The following is a 14,912-nucleotide window of genomic DNA, read 5'->3' on the forward strand; positions in this document are numbered from 1 at the left end:
GGAAAATGGTGTTGAGGTAGAAGATCTGCCATAATCCAATTGAATTGTTTAGCAGCCTCGAGAGGCCAAATGGCCTACTGCTGGTCCTGTTTCCTATGTTCTTATGTCAAGATCTTGGGGATACCATTGACTAGAAACTGAACTAGACCAACCATATAAACAGTTAACATTTCGAGTTCAATATAGCTCTTCTTCAGCTCCAAAGAGGAGTGATATTGGGCTCAAAACATTAACTCTGTTTTTCTCTCCATAGATCACAGAATCACACAGTGCAGAAGAGGCCCTTCGGCCCATCGAGTCTACACCAATATATGAGAAACACCTGACCTGCCTACCTAATCCCATTTACCAGCACTTGGCTCATAATCTTCAATGTTATGATGTGCCAAGTGCTCATCCAGATACTTTTTAAAGGATGTGAGGCAACCCACCTCCACAATGCTGTCAGATGCTGCCAGACCTGCCGGGTTTTCCAGTACTTCCTGTTTCTATTTCGGAGTGTGGGAATTCTGCGATGAGTAACTCAACTCTTGGCACTCCAAAGCCTGTCCACCATCTGCAAGGCACAAGTCAGGAGTGTGATGGAATTCTCTCCACTTGCCTGGGTGACTGCTGCTGCAACAAAACTCAAGAAACTCGACACCACCTAGGACAAAGCAGCCCTCTTGATTGGCACTCCACCTTTAACATAAACTCCCTCCACCACCGATGCACAGTAGCAGCAGTGTGTACCATCCACAAGATGCACTGCAGGAACTCACCAAGTCTCCTTCAACAGCACCTTCCAAACCTTGAAATTTCTATCGCCTAAAAAGACAAGGTCACCAGACGCATGGGAACACCACCACCTACAGGTTCCCCTTGCCATTCCTTCACTGTCGCTGGGTCATAATCACAATTCAGCACCTGCCTCCATGATGATTTTTCTATAAACCAATTATCTATCTATTGAAGTGTGATGACTGTCACTTTAAGACCAGTTCAACTGAGTAGTGGTCATGTGATTTATTCAACCAATGTGTGGCTAGTGCGGGGGAATAAATTCTGGGAAGGAGTTTCCTAGGAAATAAATAGCTGAATGAGGAGCTGGCTGCATATGAGCAGCCACGGAAGCTCTCATGTAAATAAGGTTTGTTTTGTTTGAATAAGAAGCCTCCCAGAGCATGTTTCTACACTAAAGTCATATCCTTTGTTCTGGTCTCCACCTATTGGAGTAAATAGTTTCTCTTTATGTACTCTATCGAATTCCTTCAACATGTTAAACATCTCAATCAAATCAGCCCTCAGTCTTCTAAACTCAAGGGAATACAAGCATGTGGTACATTAATCTCATAATATTACATAAAGCTCTTCATCAAACATTCTTTATCTGTTAACTAAACTGAACGGTACCAGGGATGAGGGACTTCAGTTACATGAAAGTGCAAACGTTGGAGCTGTTCTCCTTGTAGCGGAGAAGGTGAAAAGGCGATTTACTGGCATTGCTGAAAAGAAGCTACATATATCTGTATGCGGGGACCTGACCTCTGCAGGCAAAAGGAATATGTCCAGACATTGCACCTTTTTTGAATAAACACAAGCCTGGGGGCACAATAGTTCCCCCGTGCATTTGCCATGGCAACATCTCGATCAATCAGAGCTGACTTACCAACCAATCAGCACCCTGTTCTCATGCAGGATAAATTGTTGCTCCCTTTGAAATTTGGTATTCTTGCATCTGTCCTGATGAGTGCAAGATGAAAAGCTTTGACAGCATGTCTCTTTTTTTCAGAAATACTCAATTCTGCACTACCAAGCGATTAGATTTACTAGTGTGCAAAGTGAGTGGTTTTGTTAGTGTAAGTAAGAAGAAATTGTTACCAGTGGGAGAAGGGCCAGTAATCAGTGGGATGCAGATTTAAGATAATTGGCACAAACACACAAAAAAGAGGGGAGATGAGGAGAATTTTTTTTGGCTGTCAATGCGGTGAGTGCACATTTTACGTTATGATGTCATTCCCTGCAGCCTTTCTTACACTGTAACCATGGCTACGCTCCCCAAATTCATTTTACTGATGACCTGATTGTGGACTGGTTCCACCCCTCCTCCCCCCCAACACCCCATTTCCCAATGGAAATCATTGATAAATATAAAATATGGCGTCATTATTTAAAACGGTAAGACAGAAACTTTTCAGAGTGCATTTCAATCAAGATTAATCCTCAGATAGTTAGATAGAGAAAAAGAGCAGAGATAGCATCAGGTTATCAAGAGAAGGAGGGAGTGATAAGCAGAGTTGTGGGACTAGATAGATACAGAGAGAGTGGGAGAGAAACAGAGGGTGAGTGAGAGAGAGGTGGCTGCACAAGAAGTGGAAGGTTTAATGTTAACATTTAATGTTCATACAGTGCCAGTCCCGGACTGAGCTCCACAGAAGTAATTTTTAGAGAAAGGTTTTGCTGGTATTGTGAGTCTGACCAATGACGTTGTTGGTTTTCTACGCTTGTGCAGAGAGGTATTGGCAGCCATCTTGCGTTGGCAGGAGGTCCAGTGTTATTTTTTTACATAGTGAGTTGCTATGATCTGGGAATGTGCCGCCTGAAAGGGCAGTGGAGGCAGGTTCAATAATATCTTTCAAAAGGGAATTAGACAAATACTTGAAAAGTCCATCAGAAGTGTGGGGAATGAGCCAGAGGGGAGTGCGATGAATTGGTGGCCCTTGAAAAGAGCTGTCACAGGCACAATGGGCCCAATGTCCTCCTTCGTAATGTATGATTGATATTTACCCAATCAAGGAGATACCCGCCATAATTTGTCTTACCTTAAATATAACTCCCGACTTTATACTCTGATAGTGCAGACTCCACCCTGCTGCCAACTACCTCTCTGGGCCTCAAAGCCACTGCCAAGGTGACACTTGCCAATTAAACCAACATGCTGAAAGGATGTTATAAAACAAACAACCTCACGTGGTAATATTAATGGACAAATAAAAGTCGTCTATATAATTGAAAGAATGTCCACTGGACTGACCTGATTTTATGATTCCATTTTCACTCTAACCCTAATTTACAAGCGTCAGGCACATAGAACCCCTACAGGTCATGGCTTATACTGCAGTGCCAGTCCGTTCATCCTCCACACACATCATACCACATTCTTCTTTGCATGTCAGTGTATCCTGTGCTATCCAGATCATAACAAGCCCAACAAATCTCCCTGACACTCAAAAATAAAGAAGACAACTCATTTTCCACATATGCCTGCAGCAGAATCACCAAATCACCGAATTTTACTGGCTCAGAAGGAAGCCATTCGGCCCATCGTGTCTGCATCAGCTCTCCAAATGAGCATTATGTCCTCGTGCCATCGCCCTGCCTTTTCCCTGTACCTCTGCACATTGTTTCTATTCAAATAATCATCTAATGTCCTCTTGAATGCCTCGGTTGAACCTACCTCCAGACTGTGCATTCCAGACCCGAACCACTCATTGTGTGAAAAAGTTTTTCTCACGTCACATTTGCTTCTGTTGCAAATCACTTTAAATCTGTGCCTTCTCGTTCTTGATCACACACGGCACACATACTGCAGCAGTTCAACAAATGTTGGACATGCCGGGGACAACCGTATCCCGAGAATTTTTTTAATATAAATCTGTGCAATGCTGTTGACCACAAAGCAAAATTTCAAAGTTCAGCAAGATTGTTTTTTCTGTTAAAAGCATCCCCTCTCTTCAATCCATTTCTTTGAGGTTTTTAAGGTACTGTGCAGGGACCTTTCCCCTCTGCTAGATGGCTGCAGTACTGGAGCAGTAACTCACTTAGCAAACTGTGGGAAGGGGTCCACGACTTTAGACCATGCTGTTAACCTCTGGGCTCAGTCGCAGCAATTACACCTTTGAATCCAGCAGAGGGCTGTGGCTCCAATGCTGGCGCAGGGATTGACACTGTAATCTCGGCTGTTCTTTCTGTGCACAGCAATGGATTTACGAACATACAAGTTAGGAGCAGGAGTAGGCCACTTGGCCCCTTGAGCCTGCTCTGTCATTCAATAAGATCATGGCTGACCTGAGTGTAACCTCAACCCCACATTCCTGCCTACCCACCGATAACCTCTCGTCCCCTTGTTAATCAAGAATCTATCTCGCTCTGCCTTAAAAATATTCAAAGACTCTGCTACCACTGCCTTTTGAGCAAGAGAGTTCCAAAGACTCTCAGCCCTCAGATAAAAATTTTTTTTCCCTCATCTCTGTCTTAAATGAGCGACCCCTTATTTTTAAACAGTGACCCCTAGTTCTAGATTCTCCCACAAGAGGAAACATCCTCTCCGCATCCACCCTGTCAAGACCTCTCAGGATCTTAAAAGGTTTCAATTAAGTCACTTCTCATTTTTCTAAACTCCAGTGGATACAAGCCTAACCTGTCCAATCTTTCGTCATTAGACAACCCACCCATTCCTGGTATTAGTCTGGTAAACCTTCTCTGAACTGCTTCCGACTCATTTACATCTTTCCTTAAATAAAGAGACCCAATACTGTACACAGTACTCCAGATGGGGAAATAAAGATCAGCTTTCATCTCTCATGTGAGATGTGAAATCAAGACTCCTTAAAAAGAAGAGAGATTTGCATTTATATAGTGTCTTTTACAACTTGGGCTGTCCCAGACTGCTTTACAGCCAATGAAGTACTTTTTGAATGTGTAGTCACCGATGCAAAGCAGGAAACGTGGCAACATTTTTGTGCACAGCAAGCTCCCACAAGCAGCAATATCATAATGACTGGTTGATGCATCTTGCAATGTTGATGAAGGGATAAATATCAGTCAGAACAGCACGGAAAATTCCCCTTGCTCTTCTTCAGGGGAATTTGTGGGTTCACCTGAGAGGGCAGGCGGGGCACCGGTTTGACGCCTCATCTGAAAGACAGCACCTCCAACGGTGCAGCACTCCCTCAGCGGAGTGTCCGACAAGATGTTAAGTGCTCGAGTCTCTGACGTGGGACTTGAATGCACAACCTCCTGGCCCAGAGGTGAGAACACTATCCACTAAAGCACAGCTGATGCTGAAAGATGAAGAGCTAAGAATGGCATCTTAGCCAACATTCCACCTACACAATCTATACCATTAAAAACAGGGATTAACTGTTCAGTCATTCGCTTGCTGTTGGTGGGATCTTACAGTGTGCAAATCAGCTGTTGCATTCATCTATAAAATACTTGGGACGATGCTTTTAAAAGTATTCTGTTGGCTGTGAAGCACTTAGGTGTCCTGAGGGTGCAAAAGACATTTTATGATATAAATCTCTTCACTCTGGAGCAACTTTACTATCCAATCTGTGAAGTGTATCTGCTGCTGGTGAAGGTGGAAGTTCTAGTCAGCCATGGCTCATTGGGTAGCTCTCTTGTCTCTGAATCAGAAGGTTGTGGGTTTGTGCCCCACTCCCAGACCCGAGACTAAAAATCAAGGCTGCCACTATGGTACTGAGGGAGTGCTGCACTGTTGGAGATTGCTGTCAGCTCTTCCACATGATCATAAAAAATCCCCGCTGTGCAATTTTGACAAAGAATGCTGTGACATTCTTACAAGTGTACTGGCCAATACTTATCGCTCAATTAATATCATAAAAAACACATTTTCTGATCACTGTTACATTGCTGTTTCTGGGATCTTGCTGTGTGCAATTAGATTGCCACATTTCCTGCATTTACAACAGTGACCACACCTCAAAAGTACTTCATTGGCTGCAACACAGTTTGGACGTTCTTTGATCTTGTGAGGTGCTTTGTAAATGCATGTTTTTCTTTTTTTTTTAGATAAATTTAAGCCAACTCTGGTATTTCTTTATATGAGAATCAACAATATTTTAAACAAATGTACTCCCTTCTTTACCTTTTAAAAATTAATAGTCATTTGGCAGCACAAAACTTTAGTATTGCTGAAAAAGAGACTTTTTTTGTTGAAGCTTTTCGTCTTGCACTCATCAGGACAATTTGCAGGAATACTGAATGTGAAGGGAACAATTTAAACTGTATGAGAAGATAGTGCTGATTGGTTGGCGAGCGGACTCTGATTGGTTGCCATGGAGAATGCACTGGTTGACGGTAACTGGCAGTTAACTACCAAACATTATTTGAAATTTAAATCAGGTAGCTGGACTCTGATTGGCCAAGGCATTGCCCTGGAGAATGAACCAGCTGTCACTTATTTTGTTTATTTGAAGCAGGTGCAATGTGTGTACATGTGCTTTCTGTTTGCAGAAAAACATAGTCCTGTGTATTAACATATGTAGCTACGCACACATGAGTGCAGTACAAACAAAATAATGTCGTAATTGTTTCTTGGTTATAAAACATTTTCAGATGTTTAATATCAGTTGTGCACACATTGTGAAATGCTTTGGAGTATTTTTGTGCTGCTGTACATAGATGGGGCTTATTACTGATTGCCTACATAAACTATTTTATTTACTTCACAATTATTCACAAAAATCATGACTGATATTTTAGAGCATTACTGAAGGAGTGCTGCACTGTCAGAGATGCTGTCTTTCAAATGAAATGTTAAACTGAGACCATGTCTGCCCACTCAGCTGGATGCCAAAGACCCCATTATATGAATTTGAAGAAGAGCAGGGGAGTTCTCCCGGTGCAAAAACAAAAGTACTTGGAAAAACACAGCAGGTCTGGCAGCATCTGTGGAGAGGAACACAGTTAAAATGATAATTTTAGATCATGAACTCTCTCCTCCATCCCCACCCCCATTCCAATATCCCCCCCTTTTTGTTCCAATAATTTATATAGATTTTTCTTTTCCCACCTATTTCCATTATTTTTAAATGTATTTCCATCCATTGTTTTATCTTTACCTTTTAGCCTTTTTTGATTCTTTCCCCCCCACCCCACCCCCACTAGAGCTATCTGTACCTTGCTCGTCCTGCTTTCTACCCTTAATTATCACATTCCTTAGCTAATATCACCACCTTCAACACCTCTTTGTCTTTTTGTCTGTGACATCTTTTGGTTATCTCCACTTATCACTGGCCCTCTATCCAGCTCTACTAGTCCCACCCCCCACCTTAAACCAGCTTATATTTCACCTCTTTTCTATTTTTACTTAGTTCTGTTGAAGGGTCATTTGGACTCGAAATGTTAACTGTGTTCCCCTCCGCAGATGCTGCCAGACCTGCTGAGTTTTTCCAGATATTTTTGTTTTTGATTTGGATTTCCAGCAGTTTTTTGCCTTTATCTTAAGCGTTCTCCCGGTGTCCTGGCTAATGTTTACCCCTCAATCAACATCACAAAACAGATTACCTGGTCATTATTATATTGCTGTTTGTGGGAGCTTGCTGTGCACAAATTGCCTGCCGTGTTTCCTACATCACAGCAGTGACTACACTTCAAAAGTACTTCTTTGGCTGTGAAGCACTTTGGGATGTGAAAGGTGCTACATAAATGCAAGTCTTTCCTTCCTTACCTGTTCATTCAGATAATTTTTAGAAAGTCTTCCAGTATTATGAAGTCTCATTTCAGTAATAGTACGTGCATGTTCATTTGCTCCTTGCCTTTAGGTGACTCAGTACATAGATGAATCACAGTCCAAAACAATGTTAGTGCTGCTCATTTACTGGTGAGGCTGCTTGTTGTCTTATTGCTGCATTGTCATGTTAATATTCACTGACTGGTGAAGCTGCATATGCAGTTGGTGCAGCCCTGCAGCAGTATGTTGTTTTACACTCAAAATCAAACTGAACTTGGAGAAATTCAAGATAAACAGAATTTCTGTTTGCCTCATACAAGGTGGATCTCTCGCTCTCTCTCTCTCTCTCTCTCTCTCCCAGTAAGGAGACACCCCGCTCTTTTCAAGTGAAGAAGCTCAGACTGGCACAGAGCCAAGAATCAGGGATTTCCCACAATGTTTATTCATTTACAGGATGTGGACCAGACAAGCATTTATTGCCCCATCCTTAACTGCCCTCCAGAAGGTGGTGGAGAGCTGTTCTGCTGGGCCATTTCAGATTCAACCGCATTGCTGTGGGTCTAGAGCCACATAGAGACAAGACTGTGTAAGGACTGGACAGCAGGTTTCCTTCCTCAAAGCGAACCAGATTGTTTTTTGAAGGCAAATCATTAGTTTAATGGTCACCATTACTGATATGAACTTTTTCATTCCAGATTTACTTAATGAACTAAAATTCTCCGGTGGCTGTGGTGGGGTTTAACCTCATGTCTGCCTGATCATTAGCTCGGCTCTCTAGGTTACCAGTCTCGTAATACAACCATTATACCACAGCACCATGTGTGTAAATCACTAGACAACCGAAGTTGGGTAGCTCACTCAACTTCCTGCAGGTTATCCATATAAGGGTATTGTAGTGTTGGTTACTGTATGGCAATAACATGGTTATTCTGTGGGGGGGGGGCGTGGGGGGGGGTGTGGTGAGTCTCACATGCATTGACAGATATATTGAGTTGACGTTTCGAGTCCTCATGACCCTTCAACAGAACCCAGGTTCTGTTGAAGGGTCACGAGGACTTGAAACGTCAACTCTTTTCTTCTCCGCCGATGCTGCCAAACCTGCTGAGTTTTTCCAGGTAATTCTGTTTTTGTTTTGGATTTCCAGCATCCGCAGTTTTTTGTTTTTATATATATTTATATATCGACAGACATTTTGTTTTATTGATTTAAAAACAAAAATAATGTTTTAAAATACTATTTTGAAGAAAAAGATCACCCAAGAATATTTTAAAACCATTTTGCCTTGAAATTTTTCCTAACGAGTGTAAAATACATTGGAATGTGTTTTACCAGGTGAACTTTTAAAACTCTCTAGTAAAACTTAGTTACAAATCTGGGGCTGACATCCCCAATTCATACCGAGGGAGTGCTGCACTGTCGGAGGTGCAGCTTTCCAGCCGCGATGGGGAGCTCCCCCCCCCACCCCCTCCCCTCAGTGTCTTGGCCACTATTTACTCCTTATAGTCAGCCACAAGGATAAATAATGAATGCCAGTCTTTCTACATTTAAAGCCTCCGTCTCCAGGGGGCGCAGGGAGTCGTGGAAGCAAAGCTGTCACACTAACAATGGGCCGAGCGGCGGCGAGTACGGGCTGGGAAGACTGGGAGGACCTGAGGTATTTGCGGTGTCGCCTCTTGCCCCCGCCCCCGGGGGTCCGGTTCTTTGACGCCTGCCGCCGGAAGCGCGACGGCAGCGGTTGACCTGATTGTGGCGCACTTCCGGTTGTTTTGTTTTGAACCGGATGCGGCCGGAAAGGAGGGGGGGAGGGGGTGGTCGCGCGAGCGACTTCCGCCGGAAGTGGAGGCGCTAAACGGTAACGGACGATGGAGGGCGGCAAACCCGCCGCTTTCGACCGGACGCCGGGAGCGGGTCGCGGCCGAGGCCGGGGATTCGGCGGCGGTGGCGCTGCTGCCCCCGCCCCGCAGGCCCCGGGCCCCGGCGGGAGGACCCAGGGACACGGAGACGGAGCGCAGGAGAACGGGCTGTGCGTGGGCCCGGGGCCTGGGCCTGGCCTTGGCCTGGGGCCGGGAGCCGGGGCCGGCACCGCTAACGGGGCGGCCATCGTGCAGGGCAACGGGGTCCATGTGAAGAGCGGCATCCAGCAGCAGGAACCCCTGAGGCAACCACGGAGCAGCCCGCCCGCCGCCGAGTATTCAGGTAAATGGGTCAGACACACATATATGTATTTTATATATATATACCTATGCAGCCAGGTAATGTATAGAATCTATAGGGAATTCAGAGGCATTAAAAACCCAGGCAGTGTAGAGAACCTATAGATACTCCAGGAGGTTCGGGTACATTTATCCCCATGGAATGTATAGAATCTATAGAGGATGTGGGGGTTTCGGGTACATTGGTATATGGCTAATGTATAGAATCTATATAGGCTGTAAGGGGCAATGGTACATTAAATCCAGGTAATCGAGAGATTGCAAGGGGTTCGGGTACGTTAATATCTGGCTAATGTACAGAATCTATAGCGATTCCACGTGGTTCAGATACATTTACATCCAGAGAATGTATAGCGATTGCGAAGTATTCAGGTACATTGACATTTGGATAATGTGTAGAATCTATTGAGGCTGCAGGGGTTTCGGATACATTAATGTCTAGTTAATGTATGGAATCTATAGAGACTACAGGGGGCTAAGGTACATTGATATCTGGGTAATGTATCAAATCTACCGAGGCTGCAAGTGTTTCAGGTTCATTAATATCCATGGAACTTTCACAGTCTAAGGGGATGAGCGGGGGGCGGGGGGGGGGGGGGGTGTGGGGAGACGGGACAGGTAGAAACAATAAGATTTTGGGGGAATCAAGTACATTAATATCCAGGTGAGGATTAGAATCTATAGGAAGTTCAGGTACATTCAGACCTGGGTAATGTATAAAACAAAAACAGAATTATCTGGAAAAACTCAGCAGCGTCTGGCAGCATCGGCGGAGAAGAAAAGAGTTGACGTTTCCAGACCTGCTGACTTTTTCCAGGTAATTCTGTTTTTGTTTTGGATTTCCAGCATCTGCAGTTTTTTTGTTTTTATCTCTGGGTAATGTATAGTGGTTTCAGGAGCATTAATTTTCCAACTTATCTATGTTCTCCTCAAGTAAGTTGCTACCCTCACTGTTTATTACATGTTTGAGCTTTGTGTTGCCCCAAATTTTGAAATGATGCTCTGTATGCCCAAGTGCAGGTTATTAATATATATTAAAAAGAGCACTGATCCAAATGTCAATTGCGAGGGGGCACACAATTCCAGTCTGAAAAACAGCCCCTTCACCAGTATGCTTTTCTTTCTGTCCCTCAGCTAATTTAATTCCACACTGCTACTGTCTTTTTAATTCAATGCACTTTAATTTTTTCTGACAAGTCTATGATCTTTTTCAAAGGGCTTTTTGAAGTCTTTATGCACATCAACATACTGCCCCTTTCCACCCTTCTATTACTTCATCAAAGAGCTCGATCAAATTCGCCAGACAGCTTACCTTTAATAAGTGCATACTCGCAGTCATATATTAACCCATGTTTTTCCAAGTGACAGTTGTTGTGTCCTACATCATTGTGTCTTGAAGGTTTTCCTACCACTGACATTAAGCTGACTTAAGCTATCCAGGGCATATTGCAAGGTATTCAGCTGAATGATTTAATATCTGCAGGTAATGTATTCAGATAGGCTACTCATTGCAGTGTGTTTGGGTAAATTAATGTGAATATGCACCAATAATAAATACAATAGCACTATATAGGTCAAACACATTGTCAGCTGTCACTGAAATAACATTTCATGAATGAATCGCGAATGTACTCTGTAGTTTATTAATACACAAAGTTTGAAGCAGGTGAATGTCAATTATTTGCTTTCTCTCGAATCTTTTTGCTTCAAATGCTTTTTAAACTTAAAGCTTTTAAAAGTTGTATTCTAGCTTTTTCTTCAATTATGTGAAAAAGCCTTTGAACATAAACAGCTAGACGGTGTATAAACTGTTCTTTAGCATAGCTGACTGACTGGTGCCTTTGGGCAAAAATATTTACTTCAAGCCCCAAACTTTTGGGAGATGCTGAGATAGGTAAAATGGCTGTCGAGGGCATTGATAAGAACAAACAATGATTAAATGGATGAGTACAGTTACTCATTCAAAATAAGTAAATTTTGTTTTGTTTTAATTTTGATAACATATTTATTTTCAACAGTAAATTAGTCAATATGGGGGAAAAAGGCAGGAACAAAAAAAACAGGTTGGCCCTTTGGGAGAATGATGGAGGCTGGGCCTTTTTCATGCACAATTTGTAATGGTGAATTATTGTGACAAATGGGACAAAATGAAGCCAGTTGGCACCGTCAGGAAGTGCATGCCAATGTAAGATTTTTAATGTGGATGTAAAAGTGTACAAGTGACGAATATAACATTTTGCTGTAGGGTCTTCAGTGTAAGAATAATTTTATGTTATGGGGTGATACACATGGGAGAGTGGGGGGCCCAAATTACAAATAGGAAAGAGGGAATTTGCATTTATATAGCACCTGAAGTGACCTCAGGACATCACAAAGTGCTTTACATCCAGTGAAGCATCACTTGAATTTGTACACAGCAAGCCCTCACAAACGGCAGCATTTGGGGAAGAACTCTTCTCAGATATATGGGATCTTTATCAGCCACTTGAGAGGGCAGCATGAGCTTTGGCTTAATGTCTCCTCTGAAAGATAGTGAGAGTGCCAGCCTAGATTTTGTGCTTGGGTCTCTCTATTGGGACTTGAACCCATGGTCTTCTAAATTAAAGGGGAAAGTGGTACCCACTGAGCCATGGCTGAGACCATTAGCTACTATTATGGTGAAGCAATGTTGGAGACTAGGAGATATTTTGGACTGGAGAATGCATCCGTTCAGTCCTATATTTCCGTTATTCACTGCTGTGTCCACATTTACAGTGGGAGCTCACTATGTAAACTTGCCATGTAATGGTAGCTGCCACTGGGCATTCTGCTGCATCTTCAGGGTGTAGTTGCATAGGAACAGTTGTCATTGGCAATTTTCATTGTAAATGTGGAAAGGAATTCAGGATGGAAAAAGTTGACAGGAATTAGGTGGAGACAGAACTCTTCATCTGCACAGTAGGCAGGTGCATCTTACAAAGCTTGGTGTTTATTGTTAAAAATCTTACCTATGTTGTGCACTTCCTGTTATATGTAACATCAATGTCAACATTTGTAGTCAGATTTCCTATGTAAACATTTCCATGTTATTGATGTAAATTTCACGTGGCCATGTGCCAATAATTTATGAAAAAACAAATTTCTCCGAACACCTTTTGGCTAAAGCTTCTGCCTTGTCATTTTTGCACTAACTGAAATTTCTAAAGTTCAAAGTAAGTTTGGAAAATAAAGTAATACATTTTACAATATAAATACATTTGCACATTCAAATGGTCTTTTGTGACCTTTAATGCCTTCATTAAAATGTTCATTTCAAGGCCACAAAGCCTGGATCCAGCTGGTGCTTGCTTCTTCCTCTGTTGGATTGAGCTTGCAAATCTGTCGGAGAATGTGCAGTTTGCAGACGTTCCCAGCCTGTAGTCAGTGCACGCACAGGACTGTAAGGATGGCTGTGAAAGGAACTGGGTGACTGATTTCTCGAAGCTTTATTTCAACAACCTGCAATTATATGGCCTCTTTACATTTTAGGAGGAGTGAACAAAGGCTTGGTCAAAGAGTTGGTTTTTAAGGAAGGTCTTAAAGGAGGAGAGGTGTATGGAGAGGCAGTGTGGTTAAGGGAGAGAATTCCAGAGCTTGGAGCCTACACAGCTGAAGGCGTGGATGCTAATGGGGTGCAGATATGTTCAAGAGTCAATAGTTGGGTGATTTGGAGGGTCTGGGAGTGGTAGATATGGTATGAGTTTTTATTTTCTTTATTCTTTCATGGGCTGTGGGCTTCGCTGGCAAGGCCAGCATTTGTTGCCCATCCCTAATTACCCATGAACTGAGTGGCATGCTAGGTTATTTCAAAGGACAGTTAAGAGTCAGCCACATTGCTGTGGGTTTGGAGTCACATGTAGGCCAGACCATGTAAGGATGGTAGATTTCCTTCCCTAAAGTCTTTTAGTGAACCAGAAGTTTTTTTTTTTGAGAATTAATGTTAGCTCCATGGTGAGCATTATTGAGGCTAGCTTTCAATTCCAGAATTTATTTTAGTAAATTCCACCAACTGCCATTTTGGGATTTGAACCTAAGCCTGGGGGTCTCGATTACTAGCCGAGTGACATTACCACTCTGCCACCATCCCCTGAAGATTAAGATATAAAGATGTTTAATATTAGATTGTGAAATTTAAATTGGAGGGCTAGGAGCAGATGTATGTCAGTGAGGATTTGAGCGATAGGTGGGACATATTGTGGGATAGGGTACAGGCAGAGGAATTTTAAAGTTTACAGAGGGGGTGGATGGCACAAGAACATTGCAGTAGTTGAGTCTAGAAGGTTTCCATGGAAAATACATTGTTTGATAAAGTACCACATAATAGGCTTGTCAGCAAAGTTAAAACCCATAGAATAAAAGGGACAGTGGCAGCAGGGATACAAAGTTGGCTGAGTGACAGGAAACAGAAAGTAATGGTGAATGGTTGTTTTTCGGATTGGAAGAAGGGATCAATATGAGGACTGCAGCTTTTCTTGATCGGTGTTGATGAACTAGATTTAAGAGTGCAGGGCACAATTTCAAAATTTGCAAGTGGCTCAAAACCTGGAAGTATTGTGGACTGAGAGGAGAATAATGATCGACTTCAAGAGAATATCAGCTGGTGGAATGGTTGGGCACGTGGCAGATGAAATTTAATGCAGAGAAATGTGAAATGAAACATTTTGGTAGGAAGAATGTGGAAAGGCAATATAAAACAAAGGACACAGTTCTAAAGGGGATGCAGGAGCAGAGGGACCCAGGGTATATGTGCACAATTATTTGAAGGTGGCAAGGCAGGTCGAGAAAGCGGTTCATAAGGCATAGGGGGTCCCATGCTTTCTAAGTAGTGGCACAGAGTACAAAAGCTAGAAAGTCATGATGAACTTTTACAGAACTGCTTTGGGATCAATTAGTGTATTGGGTCTAATTTTGGGCACCAAACTTCAGAAGGGATGCAGAGTCATCGGAGTGGATGCAGAAAAGATTTACGAGAATGGTTCCAGGGATGAAAAGCTTCAGTTATATGGGGAGATTTGTGAAATTGAGGCTGTTCTCTTCAGGGAGACTGCAGAGAGGTGTTTTAAGATGATCTAGGGCCTGGACAGGGAAAATTGTTCCTGTTGGTGGAAGGGTGAAGAATCAGAGGACACCAATTTTAAAGTTGGCAAAAGAACCAAAGAGAGATGAAGAAAATCTCTTTGTGCAACTAGTGGTTAGGATTGAGAGTTCACCACCTGCCCGCCTGA

General features: G+C 42.9%; 1 protein-coding gene across 1 annotated transcript in view; it reads left to right on the forward strand.

The window, feature by feature from the left end:
* Positions 1–9,275: 9,275 nt before the first annotated feature.
* The window catches only part of paip1 (poly(A) binding protein interacting protein 1), a 46,282-nt gene continuing 40,645 nt past the window's right edge, over positions 9,276–14,912 (forward strand). The window contains exon 1 of the mRNA XM_041186278.1: positions 9,276–9,652. Within this exon, the coding sequence (XP_041042212.1) occupies positions 9,319–9,652 (334 nt within the window). The 5' untranslated portion in view covers positions 9,276–9,318. The remainder of the gene's footprint in view (positions 9,653–14,912) is intronic.

The sequence above is a fragment of the Carcharodon carcharias genome, chromosome 4 (genome assembly GCF_017639515.1).
Source record: "Carcharodon carcharias isolate sCarCar2 chromosome 4, sCarCar2.pri, whole genome shotgun sequence".
NCBI classification, from domain to species: domain Eukaryota; kingdom Metazoa; phylum Chordata; class Chondrichthyes; order Lamniformes; family Lamnidae; genus Carcharodon; species Carcharodon carcharias.